The 22859-nt window shown below is 41.3% G+C and overlaps 1 protein-coding gene and 2 pseudogenes across 1 annotated transcript; all 3 read right to left on the bottom strand.

Moving 5' to 3' along the window:
• Positions 1-1120: 1120 nt before the first annotated feature.
• On the bottom strand, positions 1121-7233 carry LOC133466354 (uncharacterized; annotated as a pseudogene).
• A 748-nt stretch (positions 7234-7981) lies between these two features.
• Positions 7982-15213, bottom strand: LOC133466353 (uncharacterized; annotated as a pseudogene).
• Positions 15214-17964: 2751 nt separating this feature from the next.
• On the bottom strand, positions 17965-21945 carry LOC133466423 (metalloproteinase inhibitor 2-like). Its single transcript, XM_061750120.1, has 5 exons — positions 21669-21945; positions 19350-19468; positions 19177-19279; positions 18516-18640; positions 17965-18172 (listed from the first exon to the last, which is right to left on the bottom strand). Exons 1-5 carry the CDS (start codon positions 21784-21786, stop codon positions 18029-18031), a joined length of 609 nt encoding a protein of 202 aa, XP_061606104.1. The 5' UTR covers positions 21787-21945; the 3' UTR covers positions 17965-18028.
• Between the last annotated feature and the right edge of the window lie 914 nt (positions 21946-22859).

Here is a 22859-nt window from a genome sequence, read left to right as displayed (position 1 = left end):
CCTATTCCATTTGTGTGCAGCATAATAGCTAAATGCTGCTTCACCATGTTTGCTGTGGACTCTGTGCGCCACTATTTGACCCGAGTCTGTCGATCTCAGAGCCCGACGAGGTTGATATTCCATTAGCATTTGATTCATGTATTCAGGACTTAAACTGTTTAGTGATTTATAGACCAGTAGCAGAACTTTAAATCCATTCCAAAGCTGACTGGAAGCCAGTGTAAAGACTTTAGAATTGGAGTAATATGCTCTGACCTCTTTGTTCTAGTCAGAACACGAGCCATAGCCGTTTAATGCTCCAATTCGGGAATCCAGTCAGAAGACCATTACAATAGTCAAGTCTACTTGAGATAAAAGCATGGATGAGCTTCTCTTGGTCTGCTTGACACATGCAAGCCTTCACTCTGGACATGTTTTTCAGATGGTAAAAGGCAGTTTTAGTAATTGATTTGATATGACTGTAGAAAGTCTGGTCGGAATCTATCAGAAGGTTTTGGACTTTGTCTTTGGTGTTTAAAGAGTGACTCCAGGTATTTACTAACAGCAATTCTCTTTTATTTCCAAAAACAATTCAGTTTTGTTGTGGTTGAATTGAAATGTTTGGCTCATCCAGATAGTTTTAGACAGTGAAACAAAACCTAGATTGAACTGTAGTCATCTGGCAACACTGCTAGATATAACAGTCATCTGCATAGCTATGATAGTCAAAATTAAAGTTCTGAAGAATTTGACCCAAGGGTAGCATTAACAGGCTGAACAGGAGAGGTCCAAGAACTGACCCTTGAGGGATCCCCATAGGTCATTGCCATTCGTTGAGACTGAACACTTCCAATGGTTACAAATTAACTCCTTTCGTCCCAGTAGGACCTGAACCATTTAAGGACTGTTCCATTTCGTCCTAGTAGTGTGGATTGCAATGTTTGTCAAACCAGTTTTATAATTTTTCAGATTGTGTTATTGCCATCTGAAACATTTGGTATAATGTTTAACATTAACGGTATAACATCTTCACACTAATGAGCTGAACTAACAGTCCAGCTCGTGTCTGCTTTGCATGTTATACCGTATGCCCAACATTACATCGAAAGCAGAAGTTTGTATGCATTTCATTTATTTATTTCGGTGTTAACGGCCTTTAACTCCCACATCTCTTCATGGGCAAGGCGGCACTCCTATACCAGCCACAAGAGCCGTCACGTCTTTTGATGCAAGCAAAGTTTCGGGCCTGCTCGCCATTGGCCATCTTCACTGGCAAAAAGTCTGTCCACAAGCACTCTGTCCGGCTGCTGATGCCACACCGGAGGGAGGCGCAGAGGGTGATCTGCGGGTGACAAACGACGGGGATTTAAAGAACATGTTCACACAGGAGATTGTCGAGAGATACTGGAATGAGAATCATTGTGAAAGCAATTTGGGCACATGCACAAGTGATTGAGACGGCAACCTGTGAGATTAGGGCCCACGACAAACAAATTCCGAAATGCTAAAGCCACCTTTTTGAGATCCTACCTTGCAGTCGCAGTCCATCCCGTAGAGCTGCAACAAGCGCTTTTGCGTGGCGCTCAAGTCGTCCCACGGCTGATAGAAGTCACACGAGGTGATGTACAGCGAGCCATCAGACTGGAGTCTGGCTGTAATGGCGGAAGAAAAAAAAAAAAAAAAAAGAACTGCCATTGTTAAATTTAAAGAACACATGGTGAAATGCACCGAAAGTCCCAAACCCTTTCACAAGCCTTCAACAAGCAAAAGGCTTACATTTGGGTGCTATTAAAGTTTGTCAAATCCAATGGATTGATTTCACATGGAAGTTTATTCATTTCTTTTTTTAAATACCCATGAGTAGATATTCGGCACCATTGGTCAGTGTGATTCCACATGCAGCAGAGCTGGATGCCGTGTAGATGACAGCAAAAAGCCTCTCAGGGCCCTTGAAAATCTGCAAAACAAAAGTGAGATTTATGTCTAATTGTCACACATGCAGAAAAATGAACGTAATAAATATTTCACCTTAATTGGCTGGATGTCATACTTGATGGGATTTAAGCTTCCGTCAGCCTTTGCTCCAACAACCTTCGCTGTGATGACTAGAAAGAGCGAGTTTTATCAACAAATTTCTATTTAAAAAACAAAAGGGCATCCAGGTTTGGGGGTCAAAACAGTTGCAAATACAAACACTAACTCATCTTCAAAATATAGCTTTTAAAAAATGTTAAAAGGCATTAACATTAATCCAAAATAGACTGAAAGTTGACCTGCAATGGCATCTCCAAATGCAAGTCTATGAACATTAGCAACATTCTCACATATCCAAGTCAACTGCTAGTTTTCAAACATGTCAGAGCCGCAAAAATAAACCCTGAAGACCCCCTTGAAAATGTAGAGCCAAACAAGCTGAAACAAGGTCATACTAAAAGGGTAGCCTGAATGTAATTAGCAACACCTGCACTTTACTTAGCAGTGGCATTGTTAGGCCACTTTTAGGTGTGCTTCAGCCCCCCCTAAAAACTGATTAGGAAATCAATAAATTAATAAAAGATGACTGAATTTGGAGCCCCGTTGAACTTACCGACATCTGATTGGCAAAAGACTCGGGCCACATGTGCAGGCTTGTGCTCCTTCCTGGAGTCTCCACAAGCACAGCAACAAGAAACTCTTCACCATCCAGCTCATCGTTGACCGTTGAAGTCCGGACAATTAAGTAGAAAACTAGCAAATGTTTTGAGTTGCGCAAAAAGGGGATGCAGCGCCAGAAGAAGAGCTCAGTTCAGTGAGACCGACTGGATTGCTCTGCTTGAGTTGAGGCTCACCAGGGTCTTTTTATGGCTGCAGACTCCGCCCACACTTGACATCACCTGCATACGCTAATGACTGTGTTCACCTGACTTGCTCACATGCATGCGTGTGTGTATGTGGAGTTTTTTAAAAATTTTATTTTACTGTATAGCAAAAAATGTTTGGACACCCACTGAAAACATCCATCACAAATCATTCATAACCTAACACCATATCAAGCCTTGAGATAACCCTTATGAATCAGTGCAATATGAATTGAATTTTGTTGATAATCTTTTTATTTTATTTTGTTTTGCAGTGACAGTCACCAAAAACCCGGCTTAAGACATACGGTACAACTGAATCATTAGGTACTTACTTAAGTACTTGATTGGATTTAGAAAAGGAAAAATATTACACAAATATGTCATCCTGAAATATTTGTGAAGCTTCAATGTAATGAGCTACAGTTGGCAGGTTAGCTAATGTTGGCTTTGCGTGTGCAAGTTACGGCGTAAAAGAAGCAGAAGTTGACAGAAGTGCTTTGGAAGTCAGAAAGTGCTGAATTGTCACCATAAAGAACACACACACTGCATTTAATATGGGTGACGGCCTTGGGTGAACTTGTACCAGGGGTTCCCCCTTTTCCAGAAGCAAACGCCTCTGCGTCTCTTCTGGACGCAAGCAAAGTTTCGGGCCTGATAGCCGTTGGCCGTGTTCGATGCCAGCAAGTCGGTCCACAAGCACTCGGCCTTGCTGCTGGGGACGCACGGGCGGGTGAAGCAGGGTGTGATCTGCGGGCGACCAAGGACATGTTCGCACACAATGTAGTGGAGCAACGACTGGAAGGCTAATCAGTGTTAAAGCAGTTAGCGCTCGTCCACGCATTAATGACAGTCTATGAACAAAGCATTTATTCGTTAAAGCGGAATGACTTTTTTTTTGTTGTCCTGTTCGGCTGTTAAGTCAAGCAATGGAGGATCTGTTTCCCTTTTATGCCGGAACAGTTTTACTGTCACAGTGGAGTTTTTAAGCTTCCCCTGTGGTTTCTTAGTATTATAATTGATGTTTATATCGAATCAGAATCGATCAGTCGAACAGAACAAAGTTTCTAGAGGGGAGAAAGAAACGAAGACAAAAGACAAAGCACAAATTGTCTGCAGGATGAGAAAAGTAAAATCTACAACAGTGAAACATTAGATACGAGTGTTGCATGGGGCTGTAGTGCTACACCCTGTGAGGGAAGGACCGGACAAGATAGAATAGGACAAAGCGCAACGACTGATTGAGAGACAACATCCATTAGGTTAGTGGGAGAAACAACAAATTTGAATATTAAATCCATCCTTGAGGTTTTCCTACCTTGCAATTGCAGCCCTTTCCGTAGTGGTTCAACAGTTTCTTTTGCGTGACGCTCAAAGCGTCCCACGGCTGAAAGGAGTCACACAAGCTGATGTACAGCGAGCCGTCGGGCTGCAGGCTGGCTGGAAGGGCAGAAGACGACAGGGGAGGAAATGAGGGGACGGGGAAAACTGGTCAAATGTACGCAAGGGACGTTTGGAAAATAGCTCTAATGTGACAGGAAGACAGTGTCGCATGGAGTGACGCAAGCATCAAGTCGTACATTTGTGCAATAATATTCTTCCCTGCGCCATATGATTTTCAAATACAGTACATTACAGTACAGTTTTTGGGTTAGTGTTTACATTGTTTGTAACCAAGCTAAGTCTACCTATTCGACTATTGTCTCGTGCTGCCATACGCGTCACTGGTGATGAAGTTTCACAGTGGTCAATTTGTTTTTGCACATGCATGAGTGTTAAGGTTCAGATGTTACTTCAAACATTGTTGGTGCTATTGATAAAGTCTGTCAATAGTTTGCCCCTGGAACATTTTATGTTTTCATACGAGAGAAGATAGTTTTTGCTTCTTTTTTTTTTACCCATGAGTAGATACTCGATGCCGATGCTCAGAGTGACTCCACATGCGGCAGAGTTGGGTGCAGTGTAGATGGCATCAAAATAGTTTTGAGGGCCCTTGAACAACTGCAAAACAAACAAGTTCGATGTATGTCTAATTTGCATACATGCAGATAGATACATGAAGATAATCACTTTTTTTTTACCTTGATTTGGTGGATGTGATACTTAATGGGTTCGTAATAAGAAACTTGTGTGCCAGTGGTCACTCCAACAACCTTTGCCCTGATGACTAGAAAGAGAAACGTTTTTAAAGGTGATCTGCATTAAAAACAAAAGGGCAAGCCAGGTTTGAGGATTTGGGACCAAGACGGCAGCGCGAATCCAAACGAAAGAAGTTGCGCTTCAACATACTGTCAACAGTTCACTTGAAGCCCACAAACATTTGCAATAATTTTGCCAAACATTGTCACAAAATACATCATTGAAAACAAATGGACTTGAAACAGCAGCATAAAAAGGTAAACTGCCTTAATTAGAAGAAGAATCACTTTTTATTGTCATGAACATGCACGCATGCACATGAAATTTGTTCTCTGCATTTCACCCATCACAGTGAACACATCCACATGTTAGGGGAACGCACTGGAGCAGGGGGCAGCTGAAGCGCCCTGGGAGCATTTCGGGGTATCAGTGTCTTGCAAATTAAAGTAATTTGTTAAACCTGCAATTACCCACTTATCTACATCAATTTGCGAGGTGGAACTCTAAATTGCCCGTAGGTGTGGATGTGTGCGCGAATGGTTGTTTGTTTATATGTGCCCCGCGATTGGCCGGCGACCAGTTCAGGGTGTACCCTGCCTCTCGCCCAAAGATAGCTGGGATAGGCTCCAGCACGCCCGCGACCCGAGTGAGGATAAGCGCTAAAGAAAATGGATGGATGGATATTCTATCTCTCTATTCACATCTATGCCAAAACCTGTTTTCTCTTGCCTTGAAATGCCGTCATTTGTATCACAGTTTGTGGTTGCCAATTCCTGTCAAGGACGATACTGGTTCATTTCGAACGATACGAGTCAAAACGATTCAGTGGCTTGAAATTGATTCAAAAACCTTTTTGCCAAAAATTCAATCAGTGCGACTGTGAAGTAAATAGGTGACATTTCCGAGATTACTGTTGTTGTTTGTCTGGGTATCAGGTAAAATGAATTATGGTCATTAAATATGAAGACTTTCCTGACGTACTTGTATTGCTTTGCAATAAGACAAAAGGGAAAACAGCAACTTGATTGATTGTAATGATTCGCAGTGACAGTTGTAGGTGGGGGCCACTGCCCCCTGAACACTGTGCTTCGACCCCCCATCCCCGTGGCAGCCCTAGTGTGCAGTGGCGGCAACTCTATCCACCTACATTACCTATGTATGGTTTCAACAAGTCTAAGGTTATATACACTAGCGTGTTTAAAAAAAAAAAAGTAAAAATAAGTAATCTTTCCAATTTTGCCATTCTTCAGGCACGCCCCAAAATGCTCTTGAAACGCTTATGCAACTTTGTTGTGTAATTACCTTTTTTAATGTCACTGTCACAATAGTCTGAAAAGAGCTGAAAAGGCGTCAACCAAAACAAGTCTTAATGTCCTAACCAAAACTGGTTTTTGCTTGTCTTGAAATGCTGTCACACAAAGGTCAATGGCTTAATTATTGTCATTAGCCTGCAATTCCCCACTTCCAAAAAAGTCAACTTGCTCGGTCTAATTAATAAGTATAGTGAGTTGTGTAATTAACACTGAACTAAACAACTAAGCCTCTTTGAAGTCCTTTTGTCACAAGATGCAAATTGTGTCATTAATGTCATTAGCAAACTGACCTGCCCTCGCCTCTCCTTAACATGGTCACGTCACACAAAAAAGTTAGAAACGTCATTCATGGACAAATTGTCAATAACATTTTACTACGGTAACTAGACTTAAACGCAGTGGGGGTTCGAGACAAATTTTAGTGGGGTGGCCAGACGAGGGCCAAGGTTTTTATTTCCGCAAGTGGGGGGAATTGCTGTAACAAAATTTTGACTGACCAGTTCAGTCGCAAAACAATCCCTTCTTGGGGAGGGGGGAAAACACAGTGTTAGGGGTGCACTGGTCCCCCGACCCCTCTTGCACAGCCACTGCTTTAACGTGAGAGGAAATGTCACAAAGTTAATCATGCCACAATCATGCGTGTACAGCAATGAACACGCTCCAAAATATACGAAGTAGCATTTGAACCCTTAAAAAAACGGGTAACAATGACGACGTGGAGCCCAGTCCAGTTCAACTTACCGACATCTGATCGGCAAAACACCTGCTGGGGATGCGTCGGCAAACAGGTGCAGGCTTGTACGCCTTCCTGTGGCCGCCAAAAGCAGAGCAGCACCAGCGGCAGGGTGAAGATCTTCATCGGTCGTAAGTTCAGGCCTGCAAAGTCAAGAAAAAAAAAAAGTCAACTTAAGCGATGTGTTCGAAGGCTTCGAAGTGCGTGTCGAGTAATGAGGGGGTGTTCCCGCAAAGCGTGTATATCCAGGCTTGCTTCAATTAGGGGAGGAGCCGAAATGATGATGTCAGATGCCTTCTTTGTACCACATGACTGCTTTCGGAAGTGGTTCTTTTGTTTTTGGAATAGAATTGCAGTCAGCTCAGTTTAGATAGATTTTATAGTTTCTATACTGTTGTTTGTAGAGTGTTTAATGGAGTTTATTGCGTTTTGAGATTGTTTTGGAGCAGGGTTAATTCTAGGATCAGAGGTTTAGGGTTCCCAAGCTCCCAGCCAGGCAAGGCTAAAGTTCCGTTTTGTATATTTTACCATAATTTCATTCCCACCTTCTGGAAAGTCTAAAAACAAGGCTTATTTTGTAGTGTCAAAATATTAGTTTACCTCAAAATGAGTTATTTTGATTCCGGCTGACCAGCAAAATGATTTCAATGCTAATCCAAGTTTAACATGACTGCTACGGTCTGGTCCAGGAAACCGTAAATGTGGCGCCATCTAGTGTTCAGGAATGGAATATGGACAGGGGCGTCATACTCCACTCAGAGTGACTGACCATTAGCAAGGCACTCGTTACTGAAAAATTACATTGAAACTGTTAAGCAGCATCCAAAGTATGGTCCAGAAAAATAAAATTGATTTAAAAAAATTAAAAATGGAAATTGTTCAATACATAGAGTAGACATTTGTAAAGTAAGCAAAGCAAATTTATTTCTGTAGCGTATTTCATACACAAGGTAACTCAATGTGCTTTACATGATTAAAAGCATTAAAAAAAAACAGCTTATAAACATTTAAAACAAAGAAGAAAAATCAAATACAATAAAAATACAATTAAAACAGCATACAGTGCAAGAAATATTTAAAATTGGAAATGCTCTAAAAAGCATGGGGGAAAAAAGAGTTTTTAACCTGGACTTAAAAACATTCATACTTGGGGCTGACGTCACTTCTGTTGGCAACTTATTCCATTTGTGTGCAGCATAATAGCTAAATGCTGCTTCACCATGTTTGCTGTGGACTCTGTGCGCCACTATTTGACCCGAGTCTGTCGATCTCAGAGCCCGACGAGGTTGATATTCCATTAGCATTTGATTCATGTATTCAGGACTTAAACTGTTTAGTGATTTATAGACCAGTAGCAGAACTTTAAATCCATTCCAAAGCTGACTGGAAGCCAGTGTAAAGACTTTAGAATTGGAGTAATATGCTCTGACCTCTTTGTTCTAGTCAGAACACGAGCCATAGCCGTTTAATGCTCCAATTCGGGAATCCAGTCAGAAGACCATTACAATAGTCAAGTCTACTTGAGATAAAAGCATGGATGAGCTTCTCTTGGTCTGCTTGACACATGCAAGCCTTCACTCTGGACATGTTTTTCAGATGGTAAAAGGCAGTTTTAGTAATTGATTTGATATGACTGTAGAAAGTCTGGTCGGAATCTATCAGAAGGTTTTGGACTTTGTCTTTGGTGTTTAAAGAGTGACTCCAGGTATTTACTAACAGCAATTCTCTTTTATTTCCAAAAACAATTCAGTTTTGTTGTGGTTGAATTGAAATGTTTGGCTCATCCAGATAGTTTTAGACAGTGAAACAAAACCTAGATTGAACTGTAGTCATCTGGCAACACTGCTAGATATAACAGTCATCTGCATAGCTATGATAGTCAAAATTAAAGTTCTGAAGAATTTGACCCAAGGGTAGCATTAACAGGCTGAACAGGAGAGGTCCAAGAACTGACCCTTGAGGGATCCCCATAGGTCATTGCCATTCGTTGAGACTGAACACTTCCAATGGTTACAAATTAACTCCTTTCGTCCCAGTAGGACCTGAACCATTTAAGGACTGTTCCATTTCATCCTAGTAGTGTGGATTGCAATGTTTGTCAAACCAGTTTTATAATTTTTCAGATTGTGTTATTGCCATCTGAAACATTTGGTATAATGTTTAACATTAACGGTATAACATCTTCACACTAATGAGCTGAACTAACAGTCCAGCTCGTGTCTGCTTTGCATGTTATACCGTATGCCCAACATTACATCGAAAGCAGAAGTTTGTATGCATTTCATTTATTTATTTCGGTGTTAACGGCCTTTAACTCCCACATCTCTTCATGGGCAAGGCGGCACTCCTATACCAGCCACAAGAGCCGTCACGTCTTTTGATGCAAGCAAAGTTTCGGGCCTGCTCGCCATTGGCCATCTTCACTGGCAAAAAGTCTGTCCACAAGCACTCTGTCCGGCTGCTGATGCCACACCGGAGGGAGGCGCAGAGGGTGATCTGCGGGTGACAAACGACGGGGATTTAAAGAACATGTTCACACAGGAGATTGTCGAGAGATACTGAATGAGAATCATTGTGAAAGCAATTTGGGCACATGCACAAGTGATTGAGACGGCAACCTGTGAGATTAGGGCCCACGACAAACAAATTCCGAAATGCTAAAGCCACCTTTTTGAGATCCTACCTTGCAGTCGCAGTCCATCCCGTAGAGCTGCAACAAGCGCTTTTGCGTGGCGCTCAAGTCGTCCCACGGCTGATAGAAGTCACACGAGGTGATGTACAGCGAGCCATCAGACTGGAGTCTGGCTGTAATGGCGGAAGAAAAAAAAAAAAAAAAAGAACTGCCATTGTTAAATTTAAAGAACACATGGTGAAATGCACCGAAAGTCCCAAACCCTTTCACAAGCCTTCAACAAGCAAAAGGCTTACATTTGGGTGCTATTAAAGTTTGTCAAATCCAATGGATTGATTTCACATGGAAGTTTATTCATTTCTTTTTTTAAATACCCATGAGTAGATATTCGGCACCATTGGTCAGTGTGATTCCACATGCAGCAGAGCTGGATGCCGTGTAGATGACAGCAAAAAGCCTCTCAGGGCCCTTGAAAATCTGCAAAACAAAAGTGAGATTTATGTCTAATTGTCACACATGCAGAAAAATGAACGTAATAAATATTTCACCTTAATTGGCTGGATGTCATACTTGATGGGATTTAAGCTTCCGTCAGCCTTTGCTCCAACAACCTTCGCTGTGATGACTAGAAAGAGCGAGTTTTATCAACAAATTTCTATTTAAAAAACAAAAGGGCATCCAGGTTTGGGGGTCAAAACAGTTGCAAATACAAACACTAACTCATCTTCAAAATATAGCTTTTAAAAAATGTTAAAAGGCATTAACATTAATCCAAAATAGACTGAAAGTTGACCTGCAATGGCATCTCCAAATGCAAGTCTATGAACATTAGCAACATTCTCACATATCCAAGTCAACTGCTAGTTTTCAAACATGTCAGAGCCGCAAAAATAAACCCTGAAGACCCCCTTGAAAATGTAGAGCCAAACAAGCTGAAACAAGGTCATACTAAAAGGGTAGCCTGAATGTAATTAGCAACACCTGCACTTTACTTAGCAGTGGCATTGTTAGGCCACTTTTAGGTGTGCTTCAGCCCCCCCTAAAAACTGATTAGGAAATCAATAAATTAATAAAAGATGACTGAATTTGGAGCCCCGTTGAACTTACCGACATCTGATTGGCAAAAGACTCGGGCCACATGTGCAGGCTTGTGCTCCTTCCTGGAGTCTCCACAAGCACAGCAACAAGAAACTCTTCACCATCCAGCTCATCGTTGACCGTTGAAGTCCGGACAATTAAGTAGAAAACTAGCAAATGTTTTGAGTTGCGCAAAAAGGGGATGCAGCGCCAGAAGAAGAGCTCAGTTCAGTGAGACCGACTGGATTGCTCTGCTTGAGTTGAGGCTCACCAGGGTCTTTTTATGGCTGCAGACTCCGCCCACACTTGACATCACCTGCATACGCTAATGACTGTGTTCACCTGACTTGCTCACATGCATGCGTGTGTGTATGTGGAGTTTTTTAAAAATTTTATTTTACTGTATAGCAAAAAATGTTTGGACACCCACTGAAAACATCCATCACAAATCATTCATAACCTAACACCATATCAAGCCTTGAGATAACCCTTATGAATCAGTGCAATATGAATTGAATTTTGTTGATAATCTTTTTATTTTATTTTGTTTTGCAGTGACAGTCACCAAAAACCCGGCTTAAGACATACGGTACAACTGAATCATTAGGTACTTACTTAAGTACTTGATTGGATTTAGAAAAGGAAAAATATTACACAAATATGTCATCCTGAAATATTTGTGAAGCTTCAATGTAATGAGCTACAGTTGGCAGGTTAGCTAATGTTGGCTTTGCGTGTGCAAGTTACGGCGTAAAAGAAGCAGAAGTTGACAGAAGTGCTTTGGAAGTCAGAAAGTGCTGAATTGTCACCATAAAGAACACACACACTGCATTTAATATGGGTGACGGCCTTGGGTGAACTTGTACCAGGGGTTCCCCCTTTTCCAGAAGCAAACGCCTCTGCGTCTCTTCTGGACGCAAGCAAAGTTTCGGGCCTGATAGCCGTTGGCCGTGTTCGATGCCAGCAAGTCGGTCCACAAGCACTCGGCCTTGCTGCTGGGGACGCACGGGCGGGTGAAGCAGGGTGTGATCTGCGGGCGACCAAGGACATGTTCGCACACAATGTAGTGGAGCAACGACTGGAAGGCTAATCAGTGTTAAAGCAGTTAGCGCTCGTCCACGCATTAATGACAGTCTATGAACAAAGCATTTATTCGTTAAAGCGGAATGACTTTTTTTTTGTTGTCCTGTTCGGCTGTTAAGTCAAGCAATGGAGGATCTGTTTCCCTTTTATGCCGGAACAGTTTTACTGTCACAGTGGAGTTTTTAAGCTTCCCCTGTGGTTTCTTAGTATTATAATTGATGTTTATATCGAATCAGAATCGATCAGTCGAACAGAACAAAGTTTCTAGAGGGGAGAAAGAAACGAAGACAAAAGACAAAGCACAAATTGTCTGCAGGATGAGAAAAGTAAAATCTACAACAGTGAAACATTAGATACGAGTGTTGCATGGGGCTGTAGTGCTACACCCTGTGAGGGAAGGACCGGACAAGATAGAATAGGACAAAGCGCAACGACTGATTGAGAGACAACATCCATTAGGTTAGTGGGAGAAACAACAAATTTGAATATTAAATCCATCCTTGAGGTTTTCCTACCTTGCAATTGCAGCCCTTTCCGTAGTGGTTCAACAGTTTCTTTTGCGTGACGCTCAAAGCGTCCCACGGCTGAAAGGAGTCACACAAGCTGATGTACAGCGAGCCGTCGGGCTGCAGGCTGGCTGGAAGGGCAGAAGACGACAGGGGAGGAAATGAGGGGACGGGGAAAACTGGTCAAATGTACGCAAGGGACGTTTGGAAAATAGCTCTAATGTGACAGGAAGACAGTGTCGCATGGAGTGACGCAAGCATCAAGTCGTACATTTGTGCAATAATATTCTTCCCTGCGCCATATGATTTTCAAATACAGTACATTACAGTACAGTTTTTGGGTTAGTGTTTACATTGTTTGTAACCAAGCTAAGTCTACCTATTCGACTATTGTCTCGTGCTGCCATACGCGTCACTGGTGATGAAGTTTCACAGTGGTCAATTTGTTTTTGCACATGCATGAGTGTTAAGGTTCAGATGTTACTTCAAACATTGTTGGTGCTATTGATAAAGTCTGTCAATAGTTTGCCCCTGGAACATTTTATGTTTTCATACGAGAGAAGATAGTTTTTGCTTCTTTTTTTTTTACCCATGAGTAGATACTCGATGCCGATGCTCAGAGTGACTCCACATGCGGCAGAGTTGGGTGCAGTGTAGATGGCATCAAAATAGTTTTGAGGGCCCTTGAACAACTGCAAAACAAACAAGTTCGATGTATGTCTAATTTGCATACATGCAGATAGATACATGAAGATAATCACTTTTTTTTTACCTGGATTTGGTGGATGTGATACTTAATGGGTTCGTAATAAGAAACTTGTGTGCCAGTGGTCACTCCAACAACCTTTGCCCTGATGACTAGAAAGAGAAACGTTTTTAAAGGTGATCTGCATTAAAAACAAAAGGGCAAGCCAGGTTTGAGGATTTGGGACCAAGACGGCAGCGCGAATCCAAACGAAAGAAGTTGCGCTTCAACATACTGTCAACAGTTCACTTGAAGCCCACAAACATTTGCAATAATTTTGCCAAACATTGTCACAAAATACATCATTGAAAACAAATGGACTTGAAACAGCAGCATAAAAAGGTAAACTGCCTTAATGAGAAGAAGAAGAAGAATCACTTTTTATTGTCATGAACATGCATGCATGCATGCACATGAAATTTGTTCTCTGCATTTAACCCATCACAGTGAACACATCCACATGTTAGGGGAACGCACTGGAGCAGGGGGCAGCCGAAGCGCCCTGGGAGCATTTCGGGGTATCAGTGTCTTGCAAATTAAAGTCACTTGTTAAACCTGCAATTACCCACTTATCTACATCAATTTGCGAGGTGGAACTCTAAATTGCCCGTAGGTGTGGATGCGTGCGCGAATGGTTGTTTGTTTATATGTGCCCCGCGATTGGCCGGCGACCAGTTCAGGGTGTACCCTGCCTCTCGCCCAAAGATAGCTGGGATAGGCTCCAGCACGCCCGCGACCCGAGTGAGGATAAGCGCTAAAGAAAATGGATGGATGGATATTCTATCTCTCTATTCACATCTATGCCAAAACCTGTTTTCTCTTGCCTTGAAATGCCGTCATTTGTATCACAGTTTGTGGTTGCCAATTCCTGTCAAGGACGATACTGGTTCATTTCGAACGATACGAGTCAAAACGATTCAGTGGCTTGAAATTGATTCAAAAACCTTTTTGCCAAAAATTCAATCAGTGTGACTGTGAAGTAAATAGGTGATATTTACTAGATTACTGTTGTTTTTTGTCTGGGTATCAGGTAAAATGACTTTCCTGACATACTTGTATTGCTTTGCAATAAAACAAAAGAGAAAACAGCAATATATATACACTAGCGTGTTTAAAAAAAGAAAAAAAAGTAAAAATAAGTCATCTTTCCAATTTTGCCATTCCTCAGGCACGGCCCAAAATGCTCTCGAAACGCTTATGCAACTTTCTAAGTTGAATCAAAAAGTCGAGTTGTGTAATTACCTTTTTTAATGTCACTGTCACAATAGTCTGAAAAGAGCTGAAAAGGCGTCAACCAAAACAAGTCTTAATGTCCTAACCAAAACTGTTTTTCGCTTGTGTTGAAATGCTGTCCCACAAAGGTCAATGCCTTAATTATTGTCATTAGCCTGCAATTCCCCACTTCCAAAAAGGTCAACTTGCTCGGTCTAATTAATAAGTATAGTGAGTTGTGTAATTAACACTGAACTAAACAACTAAGCCTCTTTGAAGTCCTTTTGCTACAAGATGTAAATTGTGTCATTAATGTCATTAGCAAACTGACCTGCCCTCGCCTCTCCTTAACATGGTCACTTCACACAAAAAAGTTAGAAAAGTCATTAATGGACAAATTGTCAATAACATTTTACTACGGTAACTAGACTTAAACGCAGTGGCGGTTCGAGACAAATTTTAGTGGGGTGGCCAGACGACGGCCAAGGTTTTTTTAAAAAAAGTCAAAATATTGACTGACCAGTTCAGTCGCAAAACAATCCCTTCTTGGGGAGGGGGGCAAACACAGTGTTAGGGGTGCACTGGTCCCCCGACCCCTTTTGCACAGCCACTGCTTAAACGTGAGAGGAAATGTCACAAAGTGAATCATGCCACAATCATGCGTGTACAGCAATGAACACGCTCCAAAATATACGAAGTAGCATTTGAACCCTTAAAAAAACGGGTAACAATGACGACGTGGAGCCCAGTCCAGTTCAACTTACCGACATCTGATCGGCAAAACACCTGCTGGGGATGCGTCGGCACACAGGTGCAGGCTTGTACGCCTTCCTGTGGCCGCCAAAAGCAGAGCAGCACCAGCGGCAGCGTGAAGATCTTCATCGGTCGTAAGTTCAGGCCTGCAAAGTCAAGAAAAAAAATAAGTCAACTTAAGCGATGTGTTCGAAGGCTTCGAAGTGCGTGTCGAGTAATGAGGGGGTGTTCCCGCAAAGCGTGTATATCCAGGCTTGCTTCAATTAGGGGAGGAGCCGAAATGATGATGTCAGATGCCTTCTTTGTACCACATGACTGCTTTCGGAAGTGGTTCTTTTGTTTTGGAATAGAATTGCAGTCAGCTCAGTTTGGATTGATTTTATAGTTTCTATACTGTTGTTTGTAGAGTGTTTAATGGAGTTTATTGCGTTTTGAGATCGTTTTGGAGCCGGGTTAATTCTAGGATCAGAGGTTTAGGGTTGCCAAGCTCCCAGCCAGGCAAGGATAAAGTTCAGTTTTGTACATTTTAACATAATTTCATTCCCACATTTGGGAAAGTCTAAAAACAAGGCTTATTTTGTCGTGTCAAAATATTAGTTTACCTCAAAATGAGTTGTTTTGTTTCCGCCTGACCAGTAAAATGATTTCAATGCTAATCCATGTTTAACAAGGCTGCTACGGTCTGGTCCAGGAAACTGTAAATTTGGCTCCATCTAGTGTTCAGGAATATAATATGGACAGGGGCATCATACTCCACTCAGGGTGACTGACCATTATGAAGGCACTCGTTACTGAAAAATTACATTGAAACTGTTACGCAGCATCCAAAGTATGGTCCAGGAAAATAAAATAAATTAAAACAAATTTAAAATGGAAATTGTTAAATACATAGAGTAGACATTTGCAACGTAAGCAAAGCAAAGCAAATTTATATCTGTAGCGCATTTCATACACAAGGTAACTCAATGTGCTTTACATGATTAAAAGCATTTAAAAACAAAGAAAAAACAGCTTAAAAACATTTACGAGAAGAAAAATAAAATAATAATACAATTAAAACAGCATAGAGTGCAAGAAATATAATTTAAAAGTGGAAATGCTCTAATAAGCATGGGGAAAAAAGTTTTTAACCTGGACTTAAAAACTTGGGGCTGACCACTTCTGTTGGCAACTTATTCCATTAGTGTGCAGCTTAATAGCTAAATGCTGCTTCACCATGTTTGCTGTGGACTCTGTGCTCCACTGTTTGACCAGAGTCTGTCGATCTCAGAGCCCTACTGGGTTTTTATCCCATTAGCATTTCATTCATGTATTCAGGACTTAAACCATTTAGTGATTTATAGACCAGTGGCAGAACTTTAAATCTAAATTGGTTTAATGCTCCAATTCGGGAATCCAGTCAGAAGACCATTACAATAGTCAAGTCTACTTGAGATAAAAGCATGGATGAGCTTCTCCTGGTCTGCTTGACACATGCAAGCCTTCACTCTGGATTTGTTGTTCAGATGGTGAAAGGCAGTTTTAGTAATTGATCTGATATGACTGTCAAAAGTTAGGTCAGAATCTATCAGAACACCAAGGTTTCGGACTTTGTCTTTGGTTTTTAAAGAGAGTCACTCCGGGTATTTGCAAACAGCAATTCTCTCTTATTGCCAAAAACAACTCAGTTTTGTGCTTTAATTGAAAATTTCGGCTCATCCAGATAGTTGTTTTAGACTGACACAAAACCTCAATTGAACTGTAGTCATCTGGCAACACTGCTTGATATAACTGCATCATCTGCATAGCTATGATAGTCAAAATTAAAGTTCTGAAGAATTTGACCCAAGGGTAGCATATACAGGCTGAACATGAGGGGTCCAAGAAGGAATATTCCATTTAGTCCTAGTAGTGTGGATTGCAATGTTTGTAAAAGCATTTTTATCACTTTTCAGATTGTATTATTGCCATCTGAAACATATGCGACATCTTCACACTAATGAGCTGAAATTTACAGTCGAGCTCGTGAGCAGAGGTTTGTAGGGAAGTGCTGCGTTGTCAAAGAACAAAAGCAAACTGCATTCATTTTTTTAATTTTTTTTATTTAAGAGTTAACAGCCTTTAACTCCCATAAATCCTTTCATGGGCAAGGCGGCGGGGAGGGAGAAGCAAGGTGTGATCAGCAGGTGACCAAGGACGTGTTCGCACAATGTTGTGGCGCAACGACTGGAAGGCTAATCATTGTTAAACCAGTTTGCGCTCGTCCACACAATGACAGTCTATGAACAAAGCATTTATTTGTTAAAGCGGCATGATTTTTTTTTTTTCTTTTATGTCCTGTTCGGCTGTTAGGTCAAGCGATGGAGGATCTGTATCCCTTTTATGCCAGAGCAGTTTAACTGTGTCACAAGAGTTTTTAAGCTTCCGCTGTGGTTTCATAATGGATGTTTGAGAATCAGAAGCCAGTCGAACAGAACAAAGTCTCTAGAGGGGAGAAAGAAACGAAGACAAAAGACAAAGCACTAATTCTCTGCAGGATGAGAAAAGTAAAATCTACAACAGTGAAACATTAGATACGAGTGTTGCATCGGGTTGTAGTGCTACACCCTGTGAGGGAAGGATAGGACAAGATGGAACAGGACAAAGCGGAATGACAGACATCCATTCGGTTAGTGGTAGAAATAAATTTGAATATTAAATCCATCCGAGGTGTTCCTGCCTTGCAATTGCAGCCCTTTCAGTAATGCTTCAACAGTTTCTTTTGAGCAACTACTACATCTACCGTAACCGGCTCCTTGTCATTTGTCAGGATAAGCATGTCAGGTTCAGGAGTTCAAAAACAACTTTGCCTACATTGCAGCCAATGGTACAAAAGTTCCAACCTACCCGTGTCCCAGTGAAAGGTACATGTACCACTTTGTCGTGATGCCAGAGTACATCCAAGTACATGGGGAGAAGAGAAACAAAACCACTGCATTGTTCCATGAGTATACTTTTATTTTTATCGAAGGTTCTTCAATATCCACAGCTTTCTTTTGGGTTAGGCGACCCCATTGTACCAGGCACATGAGCCGTCGCTTTTCTTGATGCAAGTAAAGTGTCGGAACAAGTTCCCCATCAGAAAGTCTGTCCACAAGCACTCCGCGCGGCTGCTTCCACATGGGATAGATGAGCAGCGTGTGATCTGCAGGTGACAGGACAGCAACTTCATCAATTCATGTTCTCACACAACATTGGGGAGAGACTACTAGAATGCCAATTAGTCTCCAACTCTCCACATTAGCAACAAAATTATGCATTTTACAACATGCAGTACAGCAACACCAATGCAAGAGTGTTGACTTGCATCAGGTGCTACCGTTTTGGTTAGCAAGAGTTCAAATGGGCTCAGCAGTTGTCCACGTTTCTATGAACAAGGTGTTTTTTTTTTTTTAAGTTAATTGTAAAACTGCATTTAATAAGTTCTGGCCACTACAGAGTGGTATAAACAAAAATAATTCCTAATCTTAAATCCACACTGTTCCTACCTTGCAATCGCAGCCCATTTGGTAGCGCTGCGCCACACCTCTCTTTTGCGTGGCGCTCATGTCCTCCCACCGCATAAAGAAGTCACACAAGGAGACATCCAGCAAAGCATTGTTGTCCAGTCTGCCTGTAAGACGAGAGCAAATGGGAACATTTGAAGCATCTGTAAGTAAAGGACCCTTGTAAAATACCTGTATACTACTGTGGCCCCTCCATGCTGCACTCAGTTTGCGCCGCAAGAAGGCACAAGCTAGGCCATATTTTGTGTTGGTGCGGCGCAAGCGAAGAGAAGTCGCCTGGTGCCTTTCCCCGACTGGTTTGGATTTAATGTAGGCCACAGCTCAGCAATATGTATTAGTCACTGTTAGAAATCCCTGGCTTGATTTGTAAATGAAGCGGAGACAATGCCCAACTGCTGAAAGAGAGATTGGTTCAGCAAAGTCTAATGGCATTGCAGAGATCTGGGGAAGTTTAGGTTCAGCCATGAGCTCCACAAAAAAATAAAAATAAAAAAAGCGTTTCAAACACGTTTAAGGATCATAGTGTAGTTTATAAGTGGTAAATCGGGGGGGGGGGGGGGGGGGAACTACCCAAACATTGTTAGTGCTATAACTGCTATTAAGTTACTTTATAGTTTGACCATGGAACAGATTTAAAATGTACCTGATATTAGATACTCTGTGCCATTGGCCAGATTGACTCCACACGCTGCAGAGTTGCTTGCAGTGTAGACGGAACCAAAAAGCTTTTCTGGGCCCTTGAATGCCTGAAAAATCAAGTTGTAGTCATGTTGAATTTGCATACATACAGATAGAGTAGATGACTGAATGTTTTACCTCAGTCTGTTTGATGTCATACTTGATAACATTTGAGACACCAGGATTGAAGATACCAGGCATTTTCTCACCAGTATTTAAGACAACGTCAGCCTTCCCAACAACCGTCGCCTTTATGACTAGAAAGACAATGAGCTTTTATAGATTTACATTCAAAACAAAAGGATGCATCGAGCTTTGAGGATTTGGGGCCAAGGTGGCACCACAAATCCAAATGAAAGGAAAACAGGTTTGACTGTCAGCACTTTCTGGATGTGAAAAGACAAGAGCAAAATACAAGATCATGCAAAACTATTTCTTTGATGTAGAATCAGTAAATTTGAACTGAGCATCTTTAAAATACTTTTAAAATCTCAAGTAACTGAATCCACATTAAGTCTTTAAAAGTTAGTATTGCTACACACAAATGAACCTGTAATGGCATCCCCAAAGGCAACATTAGTAATGCATGCAATGGCTTTCATAACTGCTAGCTCTAAAAGAGTCCAGCAAGAGCTTCAGAATAAATGCTCAGGACCCCTTAAAGAGTCAATCATTTTGCCAGCGTGGAAAGGAATCTGAAGTCAGGTCTGCCTTCTTTGCTGGTCTGAACACCATCAGAAGCACTATGTTTACAATGTCATTAAATGAGGTACTGTACAAACTATTTAATATAATTGATTTTCAGTCTTTGGTCTTCATTTCAGTGCACATCTTCACTGCCCAGTTTCCACTAGATTTTGTCCAATCAGATTTCATCTGTGTGTTCCCATGTCAATGTAATCTGCCCAGGGCCTTCAGAATCCCAATCGCTGGTTGAGGACAAATGGGCATTATGAACAATTACCGTTTTTCTTAGGCAAGCAGATGTTACATTCACTACTCATGCACAGATATGCATACGACAGTCGCATTTTGCGCTCCATACCGACAGCAATGCTAAGCTAGGGAGGTCAACGGCGTCATCGCATTCCATGTGGCTGTGAACGGCAAGTAAACCAAAGCAAAGATGCCAGTACATTGTGCTGCATATGGTTCTGTGCAATTAAGGGAACTCTGAGTCCCTTTCAAATGTATTTTTTTTTTCCCCCTCTTTGCTCCACCACCCTCAATGTGTATGGATAGCATACGCTTTGGCATTGACCAAACAGTAATCCTCACAAAAATCTTAGAAATGCACAAGACTTAATTTCAGTCCATGTATTGCCTTCTGTGGGAGCGTCGACCTCACCAACATGGCCGCAACCTATGACACATCTTATGTAGTCTACAACAGCTACATGGGTACTGAGTAATGTGAAGGGCCACCAGTCTGATACACATACAAAAATAAAAATAAATTTCTCTAATGTGAAGACACTGAACAGGTTACGGATTTCTCACGATACTTGTTGCGCATTATTTGTTTCCTTTCTACAAATCTCTGACAGAGTTTACATTTCCGAATGATCACTTCTGGAACATCTATAGAAAGTCACAATGTCCCATCACCGGTGAGCAGCTTTTAAAACATGCACCACATTTGGTGTGCCTTGGTATACACCTCTCTCTCTCTCTGTAATGACGATTAGATTTTTTGATGAGATTAGAACTAACATGCAAAGTTGGTCACTTCAGTGACAATTTCCAAAATGCACTGCACACCACTGAACAACCTGAAATGTTATTAGCAACACCCGCACGTTACTATCAAATGAATGGCTACTGTAGCTTTAAGTCTACTTCAATTTGCAATTAACTAAAAGGACTCGATAGTCGTTTTGCCACAAATTAAACAGGGTTTGCCAGAAATGGAATTAAAGTACACTATTGAAAGCGGTACTTTTCCAGGTCAACATGGTAGCTTTAAAAAGTAGGCTTGATGGGTTCAATTTGCAAAGACATTGAAGTTATTGTCACAAACTACACTGGAAAACGTATAAAAGTAAAATGCCCCAATGTCATTAGAAACACCTGCAGTTCCCTGCTTATCCGAGTAATATTTGAAATACATGAAATTAATTATAAAAACGTAGCTTTAAAGCCATTGTCAAAGTAAACTGGGGATTGCGAATCAACTAAAAAAAAAAGGGTCAAACTTATTAGCTAAAGTTTTTATTCCTTCAACTCTGTCAACATGGTCACTTCATACAAAAATTACAAGCAAGAAGCATCATTAATGGAGAAATTGGCACAATTACATTTTATTCCAGTAACTAGATTTTAAAGTGTGGAAATGTCACACAGACCACAAAAACATTTGGCAAACAAACACTCCCCGACAATCTACTACATAGTGTTTGAATCAATTTAAAAAAAAAATAAAAATTGGACTTAATGAGGAGCCCGTTCACAACTTACCGACTTCTGCTTGACAAAACGCCTCCTGTGGATGCCTTGGAAAACAGCTGCAGGCTTGTGCTCCTTCCTGAAGCTGCCACAAGCACAGCAGCACAAAAGTCTTCACCGTCCAGCTCATTGTTGATAGCGCAGGCCAACAAAGTAAAAAAAAAAAAACAAGAAATCTATAGAATAATGCAGAAATGAGAAGGTTCAGGTTGCTCAGGACACTGTTGGAGAAGGGTTGCTGTTTTCTGGAGCACCAGCTAGCTTGCGCTGCTTAATCTCAGCTTCACGTGGGCCTTTTTATGGCTGCAGAATCCGCCCACAATTATCAATTAAGCGATGTCACTTGCACACGCTGTTGCTGTTTTCACCAGGTGTGGGCAATTAACTTTTCAAAGCGGTTGCCGAGGGCCACACCAACCTGTTAACATCAATTGTTTTACATATCAGTGTCTTTTTTTATTAAGTACTAAATTGTTTTACTAAAATACTATTTGTGTAGCGATGGTAAACAGTGATGGAAATTATTAGATCACCATTGTTTCTTCAGTTTCTTGTTCATTTTTGCTTTGTTCAACTAGGTAGATTTGTTTGGGCTTTAGCTTAAAACAAGTCAAATAGTGGGTGGTCAACTAGGTAGATTTGTTTGGGCTTTAGCTTAAAACAAGTCAAATAGTGGGTGGCACGGCAGACGACTAGTTAGCACAGTCGCATCACAGCTTTGAAGTCATGGTCATTAACTACTGACACTGAAAGCACACGTCACATACATTGCCAAAATAAGAAATAAAATTGATAAGTGCAAAAATTTCAGAACAAAAACACAGTTATATAATCCAAAAAGAAAACAATTGAAATCAAGCACTTATTTGCTGACACTTAAATTTGCTTGTTTTTTTTGACAGCAAGCCTACTAGTGGGGGTCCCATTGATGATATTACAGATTACCAACAAGTCATTGCATTTTCTACGAGGATTTACAGATGCCATAGACTTGGACCATTATCAGTTGTCTCTCGGGGCTCCTTGCTAACCTCCAGCCAGCTACAGCTAGCACGGGGCCCTCTTTGGGGAATTCCCGAAACGATGTCTTTGCCGACTCGAAATCAGTACAAATTGTTTTGTCATTGATATGGGCCCATGTCAATCTCAATATCTCAAGCCCCCTTCAGCTCGAGGGGCTCAGCAAGCTGTAGCTCCAAAATA

This window comes from Phyllopteryx taeniolatus, chromosome 16 (genome assembly GCF_024500385.1).
Source record: "Phyllopteryx taeniolatus isolate TA_2022b chromosome 16, UOR_Ptae_1.2, whole genome shotgun sequence".
Lineage (NCBI taxonomy): Eukaryota > Metazoa > Chordata > Actinopteri > Syngnathiformes > Syngnathidae > Phyllopteryx > Phyllopteryx taeniolatus.
The sequence above is the reverse complement of the archived record's forward strand: the minus strand, read 5'-3'. Positions and strand labels throughout refer to the sequence as shown.

What these genes read in the sequence shown, in the direction of transcription:
- LOC133466423 (XM_061750120.1), bottom strand. Translation starts at nt 21,786, where the DNA reads ATGAGCTGGACGGTGAAGACTTTTGTGCTGCTGTGCTTGTGGCAGCTT. An exon ending in CACAGAGTATCTAATATCAG is followed by an intron (nt 18,641 to 19,176) that starts GTACATTTTAAA and finishes CTCGTCTTACAG; the next exon opens with GCAGACTGGACAACAATGCT. An exon ending in AAATGGGCTGCGATTGCAAG is followed by an intron (nt 18,173 to 18,515) that starts GTAGGAACAGTG and finishes TGTCACCTGCAG; the next exon opens with ATCACACGCTGCTCATCTAT.